The sequence below is a fragment of the Aspergillus brasiliensis genome (genome assembly GCF_001889945.1).
Source record: "Aspergillus brasiliensis CBS 101740 unplaced genomic scaffold ASPBRscaffold_3, whole genome shotgun sequence".
NCBI lineage: Eukaryota > Fungi > Ascomycota > Eurotiomycetes > Eurotiales > Aspergillaceae > Aspergillus > Aspergillus brasiliensis.
In genome coordinates this window covers 1,536,296-1,553,508 of record NW_027137444.1, presented here as the reverse complement: position 1 = coordinate 1,553,508, position 17,213 = coordinate 1,536,296, and the positions used below count along the sequence as shown (strand labels likewise).

The 17,213-nt window shown below is 49.4% G+C and overlaps 5 protein-coding genes across 5 annotated transcripts; 1 reads left to right on the top strand and 4 right to left on the bottom strand.

Moving 5' to 3' along the window:
- Window positions 1–932: 932 nt before the first annotated feature.
- On the bottom strand, window positions 933–6,630 carry ASPBRDRAFT_119373 (uncharacterized protein; the record flags this gene model as incomplete). The annotated part of the gene is made up of 2 exons (XM_067617248.1): window positions 933–2,322; window positions 2,381–6,630. 2 exons carry the CDS (start codon window positions 6,628–6,630, stop codon window positions 933–935), a joined length of 5,640 nt encoding a protein of 1,879 aa, XP_067481902.1.
- A 1,090-nt stretch (window positions 6,631–7,720) lies between these two features.
- Window positions 7,721–8,764, bottom strand: ASPBRDRAFT_457131 (uncharacterized protein). Its single transcript, XM_067625473.1, has 2 exons — window positions 8,697–8,764; window positions 7,721–8,620 (listed from the first exon to the last, which is right to left on the bottom strand). Exon 2 carries the CDS (start codon window positions 8,510–8,512, stop codon window positions 7,802–7,804), a length of 711 nt encoding a protein of 236 aa, XP_067481901.1. The 5' UTR covers window positions 8,513–8,620; window positions 8,697–8,764; the 3' UTR covers window positions 7,721–7,801.
- A 3,015-nt stretch (window positions 8,765–11,779) lies between these two features.
- Window positions 11,780–12,331, bottom strand: ASPBRDRAFT_457098 (uncharacterized protein). Its single transcript, XM_067625470.1, has one exon. The coding sequence runs from the start codon at window positions 12,204–12,206 to the stop codon at window positions 11,871–11,873; it is 336 nt and encodes a 111-aa protein (XP_067481900.1). The 5' UTR covers window positions 12,207–12,331; the 3' UTR covers window positions 11,780–11,870.
- On the bottom strand, window positions 12,104–12,673 carry ASPBRDRAFT_39835 (uncharacterized protein). The gene has a single exon (XM_067624227.1). The coding sequence runs from the start codon at window positions 12,491–12,493 to the stop codon at window positions 12,242–12,244; it is 252 nt and encodes an 83-aa protein (XP_067481899.1). The 5' UTR covers window positions 12,494–12,673; the 3' UTR covers window positions 12,104–12,241.
- A 1,780-nt stretch (window positions 12,674–14,453) lies between these two features.
- Window positions 14,454–16,741, top strand: ASPBRDRAFT_39833 (sugar porter family MFS transporter). The gene is made up of 3 exons (XM_067624226.1): window positions 14,454–15,028; window positions 15,104–16,040; window positions 16,106–16,741. The coding sequence occupies exons 1-3, from the start codon at window positions 14,908–14,910 to the stop codon at window positions 16,380–16,382; spliced, it is 1,335 nt and encodes a 444-aa protein (XP_067481898.1). The 5' UTR covers window positions 14,454–14,907; the 3' UTR covers window positions 16,383–16,741.
- The last annotated feature ends 472 nt before the right edge of the window (window positions 16,742–17,213 follow it).

Here is a 17,213-nt window from a genome sequence, read left to right as displayed (position 1 = left end):
ACCGTCCAGACTGCTAACACCCATTAACACAGTCGGACACTTCAGCCGTGACTGCCCTAAGAAGCGAGACTACTCCCGTGTCAAGTGCAACAATTGTGGTGAAAGTAAGGATCATCCCCAAATGAATAATATACAGATCACGCCCTAATATCACCCTACCCGTCTTGTAGTGGGCCATACTATCAAGCGTTGCCCTACCGCCAATGCCACTGAGGAAGCCCCTCAGAACGACAGCCACAGCTACGACGCGCCTGTTAATGATGAGTGGAATGAAGGCGGAGGAACTCAAGAGGCAAGCGTCCCGACCGAAGAAGGCGATTGGAATACTGGATCTGCTAGTGGTTGGTAGAGAAGGGTGCCAAAAGCAAGGTCGATCAAAGCATGATGCATAGCCGTTGGTCACATTCGTCTGGGACGATGTCTGATATCTTGCACACATGTCTTCCAGTCGCTTGCATGCTATCACTCCTATCGCACATCAGCCAGCTGGCCTTTTACAACGGGTAATACTTGTTGGGAGTGTTCTTAACGGCTGGGCCGATTAACTTCCCCTCGCTTTTCACGTATCTTTTCCTAGCAGAGATCGTTCGGAAGACGGAACCGTTCATGCTTGTCGTTTCTTGATGAGAGGAGGATCTGTCAGGCCGCTTGACCTGTAAGGTAGTTTACAAAAGTGGAATCCAATTTGTCGTTGCTATCAAAGCGTGCTGTGAACGTAGATTAAAATCAATGAACTAAGACTAGATATATACATCGAAGCCAAGTACTCCCATCATACACGATATTCACATTAACTCATATCGATATTAAACATCATAACAAGCAACAATAGTCCCGAAATGAAAGCCCAACTGCGTAGAATGTATGATTACAAATTCAGTATCCATCACCACCAACCACAGCAACAACCGCTCTACTCAACAATTCAACCCTCACCCCCTCACCCTCCTTCCCATACTCACAACCTTCAACCAAAACCCCGGCCTCCACCTCCTCCCCCAATACACATAATAAACCAACCCAGCAACCACAAGATTAAACCCCACAAAAGCCCACCCGACCCCAAAGTCCATCCACCTCCGATCAAACCGATACTCCCTCTCAGCCAAGAACTGATCTGCAACAGAATACGCACAATACTCACAATCCCTGATCGCATCCGGATTCATCAACCGGCCCGGCACTGTCCGCAAATAGTCCCCCAGATACTCGATACACGATTGTCCAGAAGGCGGATTAAACACCGACATCTCAACACTGCTGCAATTCACCGTGACGCCGTGGAGTTGGGTAGATGTTACTCCGGAGACGAAGTACGTAAATGGGGAGACTCGGTACATGAACATCCAAAACCCGGGGAGGGCGTGGGGCGGCTGCATGATGCCGTTGAAGGTTAGGGCCATGAATGAGCATGTGCCTATTATGAGGGTGGAGGTGGGGATGGCGAGGAGGGCGAAGGAGATGGCGTAGATGAAGAATTGAATGAAGAGGAGGAGGATTAGGCCTTGGCGAGGGGGTGATTGGGTGGTTCCGGAGATGGGGTAGTAGTAGCTTGCCCAGACGCGGATGCTTAGGATGATTTGGTAGAGGAGTTCGACGAGGATGATGGATAGGAGGAGGACTTTGCCGGAGTAGGTTTTGCTGAGGCGCTCGCGGGACTCGTATATTGTGTGGTATTTGTTGAGGAGGGGGGTGGTTTGGTGGACGAGGGGGGCGAACAAAGTACAAATCATGAATGAGGAGAAGATGGTTTCTTGGAGACCATTGATTGAGGTGCCGTGTTTGTAGAAGGAGAAGCCGATGATGATTGCTGCGCTTATTTGGAGGAGTATTCTTGACAGGATGTAGAGGGGTGAGCGCCAGTATTGTTGGAGGGTCCGGCGCAAGACGATAGGGAATTGTCGGAGTAGTGGGATGGCGAATTCTTTGTCGTCTGTCGGGTTGTTGTTGAGGGCGCGGATACTCTCGAATTCTTCGTGAACGGGATTGACTTCGTTGTTCTTGCTCCAGACATCGGACCAGGCCTCGCCGTGTTTGTTGCTGGCGGTGGAGAGGATCCCAACTATGTATTCAGCAGCGTCTTCGTCTTCTCTGCGGCTTCTGGGTGCACCATTTGATTTGAGATAGTCCAGCAGAGGCTGTGCATTCTCGCCAGTGGGCCCGAAGTAGATGGTTTTACCCTCGCTGGAGAGGAATAGAAGCTGGTCTACTTGCTTGAATGCCATCATGCTGGGCTGCAATGTGCAGATAATTGTTTGTCCGGCATCGGCCAGTCTCTTCAGAATATGGTAGATTGCCCGTGAACTTTGCACATCCAGACCGCTGTTAGGAGACGTTAGCTCCTCATCTGGTAGAAAAGATATCGACGATCAAAACTCACCCGACAGGCTCTTCTACGAATAGAACCTCTGGCATCGCAGCCAACTCTACTCCAATACTCAAAAGCCTCCGCTGCTTGGTGTTCAAGCCTTCTCCAACAGCTCCAACAATAGCATCGGCATAATCTTCCATGTCCAACGCCTTGATTATTTGTTCGACATGCGTGTATTTGCCTCCCTTGTGAACAAATCCTGGTTGGCGTAGCATTGCGCTAAATCGCAAAGTCTCACGAACAGTTGCCGTTTCCAAATGGAGGTCATGGTGTTGAACATAGCCTATCTTCCGCTGGAGATTCGAGCTCAGAAGGCAGTTGTTGAAGAGTATGTCGCCACTAACAGTACCTATGGTGGTACGTTGCGCCAACACCTTGAGTAAATCCGTCTTTTGTGCACTGTTAAGGCTCATCAATGCCGTGATCGTCCCTGGCTTGGCCCAACCAGTCACCTGGTCCAGGATCCGATGATTTGCACCGCCTGTGCTTAAATCATATGTCACATCGCGCCAGCTCAAGTCATTTTGCTGAGGCTCAGTGAAGGCAAACTCGTTTCGCCTCATAGTGACAGTGGTATCTTGGTCTGGAGTCAAGGAGGCTTTCCCAGATTCTTCATCCTCTTTGTGAGACTCTTTATGCTTAAGACGGGCAGAGTCACTTCCTGACAGAAAACGAAGACTCTCGACCTGGGTAGTTGAGTATGAAACGAACTGCGTCGCAAGGAAATAGAGAGTCATCCAACCGACCAGGAAAACAATGAGGAGACCGAAATTTCGCCACACGTGGTCGTAGGTAAACCGGTACGTCTGCCAGATATAATCATCGCCACTAACAGTACGACGGCCAGCGACGGCTCCGACAGCTGAGCAGATATATGCATCCCCCTGAAGGTTGGGGTGAGACGGTACGAAGTCGGCACATCCAAATTCCCGGCCGTGGAACTCGTTGGCGATCAGGGCTTCGTACGCGTAGTAGATGGGATTGATATAACGGACGAATTTGAACCAGTGAGGCATCCGAGGTTCCGGAATGACAAAGCCCGTATAGATAACAACCCAAAGTACCAGCGTACCGGCAAGAACTTGTGCGTGTGCAAGTGTCTTTGAGACTGCTGCTGTCATTCGGAAGGCTGCACTCGTCACATGGATCAACACGAAGTTGATCAGAAGGCATATGAAGAATTGCGAAGGTTCGCGGCGAAGGTTGCTCATGAAATAGATAACAATCGTGTTCACTAAGACAAGAAGAAAATTGATCGGGATATCGCTCAACAGAAGGGCTAGCGATTCGGCCATGGGATGGTAGAAGCCGAATGAGGTATGCTTTTCCACCACTGGACGCTGAAAAATTTGACTGCTCAACTCGGTGAGTGGCAGAAGAGAGTTGAGAAATACTAGGTAGAATAGCACAGCACCCTTCGAGAAGAATCTGGCGGTCGTCGCAGGGGTGTTGTAGAACATTGAGCCGATAAGCAGGGCTATGATCAAGTTAAATACAAGTCTGTATGTCCCCCATACACGTTCGTTCCAAGCACGCTGGAAGGCACGTATAATAGTCAGCTTCACCTGGAGTATCACACTGGGGTATTTCCAATTAGATTGCGTCTGAACTGATTGATTCTGTTGTACGTTCAGGTTAGGACCGGACAGTTGTTTCTTGAAGTGAGACATCGCAATCTGCTTATGCTCACTTATCTCCTTCTGCAGCTCTTGATACTCTGGGGACTGGTACCAGTGCGATTCAAATCCTTCCGGAGCCCGGGGAACCCTGTCCTCCATACCCCGACATGGTTGTCGTTCTGTTAAGTTGGTAACCGAGGTCAGGAACTCGGCAGTACTCTGCTGTGGATGGCAATACCACCCTTGGCGCTCAAAAAATCCTTTAGCTTCAGACGAAGAGCCGTAGAATATCTGGCGGCCTTCGTACAACAACAGAACCTTGTCAAAGAGATCATAAATTGCTTCGCTTGCTTCATATGCAGCTACAACATGGGATGATGAGCCCAAATCTGCTGCTAGCCGCAAAGACTGCACAAACTTCAATGCCTCTGTTGAAGCTAGGCCCTGGGTTGGCTTGTCCCACGCAGCCAAAGCTGCTCCCGACAGGATTATCTCGGCAATACTAACTCGCTTGCGCTCACTTTCTGTCACATCTTTAATTCTGGTGCTATACGTGTGACTCAGACCAAACACGGCAATGACAACTTTCGTCATGGCTTCCGCATATTCCGTCCGCGTTATCCCCTGGAGACTTTCGGTGGGAGCTCGTACCGATGCTGCGAACTCGAGGGTCTGACCAACCGTCAAATGTGGGAAATGTTTGTCGGTTCTGGAGTTATAAAGCATCTCTCTCTTGACATTATTTGGTCTCTGTTGGTGCCTAATGCCACTGTAATGAACGAGAGATTCAGATCCCAGCTTCAAGCCCTGAAGCTCTCCACATAATGATTTTGCGACAGTACTGCATCCAGCTCCAGGTTGTCCTAAGACAAGTAGTAACTCTCCATTGTTTATGACACCATTTAGATTTCGTATGATATTCTTGGGGGATTTGCGGTCCAGGCTGAATGTTTCTCGCGGCCGCAGTAGGGAGGAGAAGACGCCTAGAATCGTCAGTTGACGGTGAACGTTGGGTCTAGTTCCCAAAACATGCAGGTTACGAAAGCTCATTCCGATATTCCCTTTGATTTTGCCCTGGTTCAGCATGTACATCATCGGTCGAAGCCATCTGTATAAATCGAAATCTCGGCTTTCTGGGTTGAGGTACGGCTCGCCGGGCGAGACATGAGCTAGTTGACTGATACGAGCAATATCCCTCTCTTTGGCAAGCTTGGTGAGATGCAGTTCCTCGCTTGGGACAAGAAGGGCACGGGCCCCGGTATGGGTCGACGTCTTGTCATCCTTTTGGTCCTGCATCGGGGATCGCTCGGATGGTATAGATTGAGCTTTGGGTATTGAATTGCCATCATCAACCACTTCTTTGTCACGATGATATGCTTCGTATCCGACCTCTTTCTCCTCTATCATGTGCACCATCTCTGAAGATGAAGCGGGTTCAGTGTGGCATAGAACAGGGCCTTCACCAACTGCTTCTTGTAAGGTCTCATTCTCACTCGTTACTCTATCCCCAGCCACTGTTTCAGGGCTGATAGATACACTTTGATCCAACTGCCCAGCAGTTGTAGAAGTGCGTTCTTCTCTCGCTTTTCGAGAGTCAGCTGTCTCGCTTTCCGTCTCTTGCTCCTCCACTTCAGATGTGATGGTCAGTGAGGACGATACAGGTTCCGCGTGTGATATGATAAAGGTCCGTTTTCTCCTTTCGCTTATTGAGAGATTTCCTGTTGTACCATTGGTTCTTGTCTCCCAGAGCGTGAAATCTGGTGTCGTTGTCTGGGGCGGGGCTATATCATCTTCGGCTGCGGTCCTTACGCTCTCAAGGCTTTCTGTAAAGATCAATCCTGATGAATTGGTTTGTGCATGAACCATCATGTCGCTGTGACCGTCCGTGTAGTCCGCTGTGCCATTGCGCTCTTCTGTTCCATTATTGTTCAGATGAAATCCAGTATGTGGTGAAATGGCGCTCTGTTCCGATGATTGGGCCCCATCTGCTTCAGAGATCTCCTGGGCGAACCGCGATGTGGACAGCAGATCGGAAGATATATCCTGCGCTTGAGAAATGATTGATGTTTCTTCCGTACATCCATTATAGTTTCGCGTTTCAGCTACAACCTCCCTTTCAAGGACTCTTGATTCGGATGTCGCATTCGAGAACCCCAACTGTATGTGCGAGGAAGAGAAATCCTCTTCTATCGTCTCGAATTGCGTAGCTTCAGTATCTTCTTGAGAGGGATTCTGCTCTTCGAAGATACCTGACGTTCCTTCTGCATACCCATCATAGGTTAGCGCTTCAGCGCCCGTCTTCTTCTCAGTGACCCTTGATTCCGATGTAGCATTTGAGAACCCCGATTGCATGTTAAATAAAGAAGCGTTTCTTTCTACTATCTCAGACTGCCTTGCCTCAGCATGCTCTTGAACAGTCCTAGACGTAGAGAAGAAGTGAGGAGAAACAGAAGTTGTCCGGAAATATTGGAACTGACTCCTGTTATCATCACCAGCCTCATTGAATCCATCGACGACCTCGTCTTCGACAGTGCGGGATCTGGATGTATAATCCGAGCTCGATCGCATGTGAGCGAATTCAAATTCCCCAAAAGTGTCCTCACTGAAAGTACCACTTCTGAAGACATCTTCCCCGCCCATAAATCGGGAACTAGAAAAGAAGGTTGAAGAAGTGGACCACTCATGGGTCGTGGTAGGATCTCTCCCCATCCCATCCCCACTTGTATTCGATTCGTTTTCCTCTCGGTCGACCATGTTGTGTTCATATAAACATCATTCGTCTCCGCGATGAGAATCGAATATTGAATTTTCGGCCAGCGATCGGATTAGCTTAAAATGCGAAAGGGAAAAAATCGCCAAACAAGCAATGGGACAGTCTTAAACCACCTACACACAGGAAATTCAGTTGCTAACCAAGACAAAAACTAGAGGAATAGATCCGGGGACTTTGCTCACCTTTCAAAGACTCCCCACGCAGACCGGAAACCATTTTGTCCGTGGTGCAGCTCAACAAACCCATTTCAGCTTGTGCTTGCATAAGTCTATCAAAGGACAAAAATTTAGTCTTCGGATGAAAGAAGCAAGCAAGTCATCATAAGATCCTCAGAGGTGCAGGAGCTCTGTGATACCCACTGATCTACAAGGCTGGCTCGGGTCTTTGTAGATGGACGAATAGCTAGTCCGGCACCCGGGGACGGTAGTGATCCCGGCCAGATGAAGTGGTCAGACATGGTGTCTTTCGATGGGAGTTAGTGTGTGATAGATATTCGTAATGGTTATCCGGTTTCTATTCACTTATTTGATGCTTCGTTCAAGGACTTATATGTTGAGAGCAAGTAGCTTGCGAGAAAGGAGACAAGAGGGTGCTTTCATGGATTCGTCTGGAATAAACAGCGGATCAAGACGGTCCCGGCAGTCAGCTCCGCCGGCTAGTGACTACCAAACGGCTCGTGCTGCCCGGCGTCGATCATCCCGGGACGGATCAAAGGTTGGATAGCACTGAGGACCATGGTCAATCTCAAAACAATGCTACTATTGGGAATGAAAAGGCAAAGAATATTGTATTGTATTCCTATCTAAGCGCTATGGAGCAAGGCGCGCGTAGAAGGGATGGTTGGTGTACACATTGTGACCACGATTTCACATACTAGTGGTATCGCCCCAACACGGCCCCCTAGGCGAGGATTGTTCGAAAGAGATACTCTTGAGGACGTAGCCACTTCCCGGATAGGCAAATATTGGTATCCCAAACATCTTCTTTAGGATGGGGAGTAGCGACGGTGTCGGTAGCGAGGACATCCCTAGCAGGCGCCTAAAGGCACCTCTCGCTTTGTTCGACCGCGTTCCTGCAAAGAGTAAAGAAATCATTATCTGTATAGGTGCTTCCCCCATCGTCAGGCATTGCACATTCCACACATTCCACCCAGTTAGGAAAGTCAGGACGGATCTCCCAGAGCATTAAGAGCGATGCGGTAAACGGAGGTATGCCGCACTGGAGTTCCTTGGCGAGTATGTAGTTGTTCTTGAAATCTTCAACATACTGGCGCGCAGTTGAATAATCGTCGCGTGTCTTCTTGACTAGATTATACACGACGTTCTGACGCCCCACGACGCCGCGCCCTAGTATGACCTTTTTTATCGCCTTGTATGCTTCATCAGCAAAGTCTTTCTTGTCAACAGATAACCTATACTTCGATAGGACTTCATTGGATATCTGCCCAATCAGCCATATTTGCAAGCGCTGCGAGTAATTATGCCATACGGCGTAATCCTTGTGGTCTTCTTTCGGATGTGGAAGGTCAATATCGGTAAGGTCTTGCAACCCCATGTGTTGAAGTACTTGTCTAACCTGAAAGTCCCAGTTTGGGAAGTCGGAGAGTCCTTTCAGCAGGTGTGGTACGCCGGGGATAGTATCAGGTAGATTATCAGGTATTCTGTCGGCTTGTGTGGTCCCCTTTGGAAGACCTATGTTGGTACGCGAGATATTCTTTAAGGAGATCGTGCGTCCCCGCTGGGAAGCCATGCTGATGTTGATCGACTAGGCGGAGCGCTGGAATTGGATAGTAGTTGTGGATGGATGTTTGTGTTGGATAACACTGGCTGGCGACAACAGCGCGTCCAAGTTCACCACCTTTGTTTTTGGTATTCGTCAGCTCTTCGCCTTGCTCGACGTCAAATCTCGGGTCTTTCAGGTCTGAATAGCTCACTGCGAAGACCCTGGCCTCCTCCCCTCTCAAGGTAATGAACAGAAACTATGGTTATTGTATGTATGGTCATCAATTCTCAAGTTGGTGTTGTTGGTGTTGGTGAGAGCCCACATAGGCAGCAGAGGTGGCGAAGGGTCAGGCGGTGCCCAGCTACAGTAAGTGTCTCAACAACCAACAACACTTCTTTGCGACCACTCCCGGAGCTATAACCATATATATGTGACGACTGCTCTTGTTTGACGATTCTATTGGCTTCTGTGGCTCAACTCACATAAAAGACTGGAAATTTTCTGAGCAAGATTAAGTTGTCCTGGCGTCGAGAGTAAGTCCCGGCGTTCAATGTTGCAGAGATATATTACGGAGTAGTACTGTCGCGTGAGTGAGATGCTCAGTTGAAGTTACTTAAATGTTGGCTTTGGATTCCAAAGACAAGTGCCGGTAAAAAAGTAGTACCTGATGTTCCAGAATGTACAGCATAATCTTGCCGTCCATTGTATATATCCGAGGCCTTGCATTAGTACTTTGATATAACTACTAGTAAGTATAAGATCAGCAATTGCACAATGAATGCTGGCCAGGCTTGAAGGAACTATTGCAACGACTTCCACAGAAAATACGCACCTCAAAGCCACTTACAAAGACACTTGCATGGAACTATATCTTTATTCTACTTCTTCGGTGCGATGCTCGGTGAATGCTTGCTATAAACACTCACAAGTAGCACACTATAGAGCGTCTCACTTGATGCCAACATCCAAACAGTAGTCTTTTATCCCCACCTCCAGGGCCAGTCACATCTTATAATCGACATTAGCGCAAAGAGGCACAGCTCAGCTGCGGGGCCGATTCAAGGATTAGGGGGTGGGTTCAATTCCCTTGTGATGAGTTGCCACATCCTAAATATCTGCAAGACATACTCACAACGTGGTCTGGTCTGAGCCCCATAAGCCCCGCATGACTGTTGATCTTTCATGGACGCCAGTGTGCACTTCATCTAGTAGGCTCGGAGTTTAGGACTTTAGATACCTCTTAAGCTTTCAGGGAGAATATCATTTCGGGGGAAGTGCGGCTGAGCCCGCTCATGTGCCAGCCATGGAGTTAGCATGTAAATCGGTCGTTCTAGAAAGGAAGGAGCATGATTTTCCAGTATCCCCGATTAATAGGTTGACTTGTGTGCCGGAATTGTGATCCTTTATTTATTCGTCGCTATCGGTAGGCTTGAGAATGACACGTGTTGGACGTACGATTCGCCCAGAATGACGGAAATTGTAGATGATCATCGGGAAATAAGTTCGCAAAGCCAACAGTATAGTTTTTGATAGAGCTTTCATTTCATATACACCCATTGTTGGAACCTAGGGTTAGCACGCCGTATGTTCCAAGAAGCGATCCCATGATTGTTTCTGATATTGACGGCCGTGCTCGCTTGGTCTGTAAACCGAGGATCCGAGACGTGGAGGACGATGAGAACGGAATCTAAATGCAATGGAGTGACATCATCGCGCATTCAGGCCTAGCATTGGCCTTGACGGCTTAGCTTGAAATATACCTATAGTACGTTAGTGCCTGAATGGTTGATTTGGTGGCTCAGCCTTGGCTGTCTCGCGCTGATGATCTGCCACGGTACTGCCCAAGGGAGATAGGCGTATGGCATGAGCAACTTGCGCTAGGAATATTGGCATGAGTAACTGATGCGCTAACTTATATGGGCACTAGGGCAGACTCATAGGTCGTACGTAACTAACTATATGCTTGGTTGTATTTAGTTGAGTGGCCTGTGTACGAACGTTGGGCTGTGCACACAATACCCCGGATTCTAGGTCCCCTGTATGTGGTGTCGCCTGGACCCCATGAGGTGAGTCTGAGGAATGCAAGCATCACCTCGGTTGCGCTGGATGTGTACGTCCAACTTTGAATCCGGTTAGTTAGTATGTCTCCAATTTTGACTCACGGGTTCCAATTTTGAGGGGGACAAAAATCCCGCGCTGTCCAGCCAAGACCACCAGCCTGATCCAAGCGCCGAAGCACACGCCAAAGAACTCAATCCGCTCTAGCAGCCCCACTAAATGTCTCTGCTTCGTGCTTGTTAGGAAAGTGGTAGACACGCAAAGAAAACCAACTATCTCTTAAGAGTAAGAAATCAAATATTGGACCCGGGACGTCCGAATAATTCCCGAGCTACTTGCATCCATGACGTTGTATACCAATTAGCGAGAGTAAACAGTGGTATTTCTATGGATCGGTGGACGCTTTGGCTCCTAATATCAGGGCTCCCTCCATTCACGCTTGTGGTCAAGAATTGGTGCAGGTGATTGTGAAAAGATGAAAATGTAGATACTCTAGTGCAACAATATAGCGGACGCAGTGGTGCATTCCTTCTGTGCATATCTACCCAGTAGTTTATCGTGGTTCCAGCTGACCGGGATCGATTAGTCACCTCGTTTGGTTTGAGTGACCTAACATGGCATTGCCATAACTTTTGAAAATCAAGTTTCGCATTCCAGAAACCGTGTTGAATATGCCAGATGAGCTGACCGTGTCTGTCAGATGAACGCCAAAGATAGCTTAGTGTCTAGTAATCTGCCATGTGAATTGGCGCGGGTGTCAGAACACCACGAGGCGATCTACTACCGACCAAAAAAGGAAAGAATCAAGGCGCTGACATGCTAGTCCACGAATAAGGCAAGGTAAGCGACGGGTGAGCACTGGGAAGATGCAGAAATTGATACTCCATAAATGAGATGCCTTGGACGACTCACGAAGCACATGAAGTAGGGAAATTCCTGCCTATGGGGTTGTGCGCCCCCTCTCCAGCCCGATGAGAAACGCGGGATGTCCAAAACTAGTAAGCCGCAGAGTAACCTGGAGACACGCTCGGCCACAGCCGAAGAGCCTGACTGCGGGGAGGAGACCGAGCGCAATTTCGCGGGTAATGAAGGGGATTCCTAGTCTACAACTGATGGACGAAATGGCCCGGTCTCTTGGCAACTAACTCGAGCCGGCTTAGTGGTTGGCCGCTAAGCCGCCCGAGGGATGCCAGCAAGGAGTATGGAGTTGCCACCTTTGGGCCAGTGATGTGCCCGGCTTGCGTCGCGCGCTTTTTCCCTCAGTCGGCCGGCGCGCTGAATGGCTATCCACCAGTACTTTGGGGTACCCCATACCCGTCTACCCTGTCTAGTAGTCCCCAGGGCTGCGTACAATGGATGGGGGACGGGCGTAAGGCACCCTCTTTGAAGGCAGCCTGATCGTCCCCACCAGACTCTTCCCCGGGATAAGCATCTGACATCCCACATCTTCACTCATCGAGCGGGTAGTAACTTCCAATAGATTTGGGGGCATTTGCTCGAACATCGCAAGGGAAGGCAGCTGTAGCATAGTGCATTCATGCATCAAGCCGTGGCCGTCGCCTGGGCCGATGTTTTCGGTGACCTTCGGCCAGGCCTGGGCCAGTGCATATCTGCCGTGCTTAAGGTTACCAACACCGACGGGACTTCGGCCTCTGCCAGACATCTGTGGTCGGTGTTGAGGTCGGTGTAACTATTTGCTTACCCGGCGGCCTTCCTTATTGTCGAACCGGCATGATGACTGCATGGTTGCAACCATCTGGTTGGTTCATCCGCAGGCTTGTAGCAAATAATAACTTCATCAGACGACACAGAGTGACCTAGGGAAGTTCCTGGAGGCAGCAGGACGCGGCTTTTTGAGCGAAGTGGAGCTTGAACGAACCCATCACCGACCCTGGTTGGAGGAGACGGGCTCTTAGCGAGTGTAACCGCATGCACCAGGCCGATATTCATTTGATGCTCTCTCCCTCAGAATCCCCGACTGCGCGGAGGGGAAGGTTTGGTCGGCATCATACCAGCCTGACCGATGGGGACTAGGCGCCCCATCGACGAGAATATTACGGGACAAGACAAGACGGTCGCCCGCAGGGTGATACCTTACCGTGGAGAGCAAATCCGCATCTGGGCCAAGAAAGAACATAGAAGAACTAATGGATATCTGCATATCATTTGATTGTATTGCCTTTCTTTTCCTGAGTACGATGTCAACAGCTCAGCTGTGCCACACAACAATACTTAAAACACTCAAGCAAGGAGGACGCGATAGCAAACGCCCACGAGGCGGATAGAGCCGGGGAATGTCCTTACTGGAAGCGGTAAAGCGGTCGGCCCCTTGTGCGGAGTCTCCAAAAATCCCCGGATTCTGAATAATCAGCCCGATCTCTACGTGAGTTAGTGTCCTATCTCCCTCCAACAACGGAAAGGGTCCACGGGGACCAGATGACAGACGACGGCATGACACGGTAGTATGTCTCGCGATTGACTATCCCGTCAAATGAGCGAAAAGAAAAATATGACGACTAGATTCAGCACATTCTGCCTACGATCCTTTCCGTTTTCCCTGATTTCACCCACGCGAAAAGCCACGCGAACCGTCCGATGACGATGACTGCAATACGTCCAGATCGCAGTTTAGCCGCCTCGGAGGCTCGCATTCAGCCCACCCGCCTACGGGACGGACGATGTAATGACAACCGACGCTTCAAAAATGAAAGAGAACAAAATGTACACAAAACTCACTGTAGGATTCATCATGAGTCGCAAAAAAAAAAAAATTTGAATCGCCAAGTACAAAACAGTATATCAATTTCGGCTGGCTCACATCTGAGCTGGTCCAACCGCGGGTTGAAACACTGACGATGAAGCGACCGCCGTGCTCGGTTTCTCCAGAAACGGCTAGTTCCCTGTGCATCCCGACCACCATGACGGCATCGAGGAAGCCTCCGACCGTTGGGTGGAAACTGCTTACTCTTACCAGTTACCACCTCCACCACTAGGCAAAAGAGGGTGATAACCCATGTCTAGTCCTCGCCTGAACAGACGCGGCCCCCAATCTCAGCCCCCCGCTGATCGCGATGCCCGCTCATCGTGGAGGTGGAGAAAGAAGGAATCGGGCTAGATACCCACTCATCACTCGTCATTGACCTGAATTGGTCCTCAAGATGGTGTGAGATGGTGTGTGCCTGGGGGAGGCCATGTGGGGAACGGTCATTCCTCCGTTGGTCGTGAAGAGCCAATGGAAATTCCTGGACGATGGGTCCGGTGAGAGACCTTCCTTTCAGCAAGTGCTCTCAGACGCAATACTCTGTCTGTACACTGTAGACTGTTCTCCGTAGAGAGGTATGAATCTCTGGATCCGGAGAGTGGCAGCTGTGGGGATAACTTCCCCCCTCCAGGCTTCTGTGGCTTAGGCCAATCAGCTGCAGGATTCGAGAAGCAGCTCCCTGATCGATTGCAGTCCCTCCAGGTCATCCTGAGCCAATCCCAATTTTTCATTTGTCTCATCCAGTGGATTGCTCTGCTTTTCCCAAAGTCAAATCATATGGTACTTGTGTGCTCTTGGGGTTGTATCACTAGTGACGGAGTACTAACGTCCCTGCTAGTAGTACTATCCCTCACTGAACTTAAGCTAGTAAAGACTTCTCCCGAAAGGTAATATTACATTTCATGCTCTCCAAGGCCCAATTGGTCATTAGAAACCTACCGCTGCAACAAGTCGAGTTTCTCTTGAGGCTCCAGCTCTATTTAAAAACCCTCCGTCCACGTCTCCTCGTGCAACCTCTTGGTTGATTTCTTTTCTTTCCTCGATCTCTTCCCTTCCATTTCCCTTTCCTTCCGCCAGCGCATACATACACCTTCCAGCCAATGACTCTGCCTCCCTGACTACTGACTACTCGTGTTGTGCGGTGTTGACTTTTTTCAAACTACTTTCAACTGCACAGTTTCAATCTTGGATACTATAATTTGGGCTTGATACTTCTATAGAGAGTGCGCGAGTCCGTCTAAACGATGGCGCGGTCATACTTGGGCCTCACAGGAGGCAAGCTGCAAATCGCTATCAGTATCATCGCTGGTATGGATTTCTTGCTGTTCGGTTACGATCAAGGTGTTACTGGCGGTCTCTTGACCCTCGACTCGTTCATCAAATATTTCCCAACCATTGCGACCAACGGTGATTACTATGAGAGCTTGACCAGAGCGGAGCAAAGTACCCAGTCGACTCGTCAAGGTAAGTGCACGATCTTGGAACAAGCTCCATTCATTGATTTAGCCCGCGGGCTGATCTCTGTTCTTGTCAAGGTGTCGTTGTCGCTGCATACAATTTGGGCTGCTTTGCTGGATCGATCCCCACAATTTGGATTGGCAATATGCTCGGTAGACGCAAAACGATCTTTGTTGGTTCATTTATTATGTGCATCGGAGCTTTGCTACAATGTACCTCCTACCAACTGCCACAATTCATCGTTGGACGCTTGGTTACTGGTTTCGGTGAGTACAATGAGTTCAAAGACCAAACTTGAGAGTTATGCAATGCGTCTAATACTTATCTGCTCCTTCGATTAGGAAACGGCATGAACACCTCTACTGTGCCCACCTGGCAGTCAGAATGCTGCAAATCCAACCATCGTGGAATGCTAGTCATGATCGAAGGTGCCATGATCACCTGCGGTATCACGATCAGTTACTGGATTGATTTCGGTCTGTTATTCGCCGATCCAAATGAGGTGGCATGGCGATTCCCGCTGGCCTTCCAGATTTTCTTCGCCCTCATTATCCTAATTTTCGTCTTGCCCCTCCCCGAGTCGCCCCGTTGGCTGATCCTCAAGGGTCGCGAGGACGAAGCAAGGACTGTTCTGCGGTCACTCTTGGGTGACGCGGACGAGACCTTCATCGAGACGGAATTTACAGCCATCAAGGCCACGGTCTTGGAAATGGCCAAGGGGTCGTTCCGTGACATGTTCACCATGACCGAGGACCGCCACTTCCATCGTGTGGTCTTAGCCTACGTCAACCAAATGTTCCAGCAGATCTCGGGTATCAACCTGATTACATACTACATCCCAGTTGTGCTGGAGAACCAGCTGGGTATGACCCTCATCAATTCCCGGTTGATCTCAGCTTGCAACGGAACGGAATATTTCCTCGCTTCGTGGGTGGCTGTGTTCACCATTGAGCACTTCGGTCGTCGTCAACTGATGCTTTTTGGCGCCGCGGGGATGTCGATATCTATGGTCATCCTTGCTGTCACTGCTAGCATCGGTAGTAGCGGAGCCAATATCGCTTGTATCGTCTTCCTGTTTGTGTTCAACACGTTCTTCGCCATTGGCTGGCTGGGTATGACCTGGTTGTATCCGGCTGAAGTTGTACCGCTGCGGATTCGTGCTCCGGCTAACGCGCTGGCGACGTCATCAAACTGGATCTTCAACTTCTTGGTGGTCATGATCACGCCGGTGGCTTTTGACAACATTGGCTACCAGACCTACATCATCTTTGCAGTTATGTAAGTTCATCATCTCCCGGTTCATCCTTCCTCCTTGGCCATCCTCGGTGCTAACCTTTGAACAGCAATGCGTTCATCTTCCCGGTAGTGCTCTTCTTCTACCCCGAAACGGCCCGCCGATCCCTGGAGGAAATGGACCGTATTTTCCGCAAGACGACCAGTATCTTCAACGTTGTCAAAATTGCCGACGAGGAGCCTCACATGTACGGCAAGCATGGTGAGCTCCTGCGTACGCTCGATGACGTGGAAGACGATGCGGTCCGCCGCGCGAGTGTGCTGAGCCACCGGGCAAAGGACGTGGAGAAGGACAGTGACGAGAACACCAACAGCGTGAAGGCATAAGCATACATGACTGTGGGATGCTTTCTTCTTGGTCCGACCTCGCGCGGACTATAATGATTTAGTGATTCAAGCATGGGCCATATGGCCCTAGTGCTGAGATTTATTTATACCCCACTGTTTCCGTGTATTTAGACCGAGAAACATGCTAGTTTTGATCTTCATGCTTAACCTAGATTAACTCTTGCCCGATGGAGTATGGCCCCGTTAGACCAGTAAGCTTTTTTATGCATTACCTCTCATGATGAATAGCCCCTTGCGTGAGAGATGCGTCGATACTGCACTGTCAAGCAGCTGGAATGGGGGATGCGAATACGGACACACCAAGACATGAACTTATTTTTAGTACAATATTAGAGCGATCCAGCCTGCTGCAGTGAGCAGGTCTAGAACTTTGTTGTGCTCTACTAGATTTCAGTTCATCCATAGGGCGGGCTATAGATACTCTTGATATCCCGCAAAGCCTGAGGCAACAGCGAATATCTATCTAAAGTCCATAATACCAGATCAGGTGATGACAAAATCGAGTGATGGCCACCTGCTCGGGCAGCTTCCTGAGAACAAGGTTGACCTTCTCGCCATCACGTTATCCCGTTCGGTGGACTCTAAGACGTCTCCCATCTGGTATTCAACTCCTCATCAGCAAGCTATCTGGATCCATGATGAGCTGACTGAGACGCATTACCCATCTTTATCAAGAGTGGACATAATGGGTTGTGTTCATACTAGGTTAATAGTTCTGCTATCACGATGTTTTGCTGTTCCGGCATTCTTGATTGCTCACCAGACTTGGGGCATGAATACTAGATATTCTTCTTTTTCTTCAGCACTGTA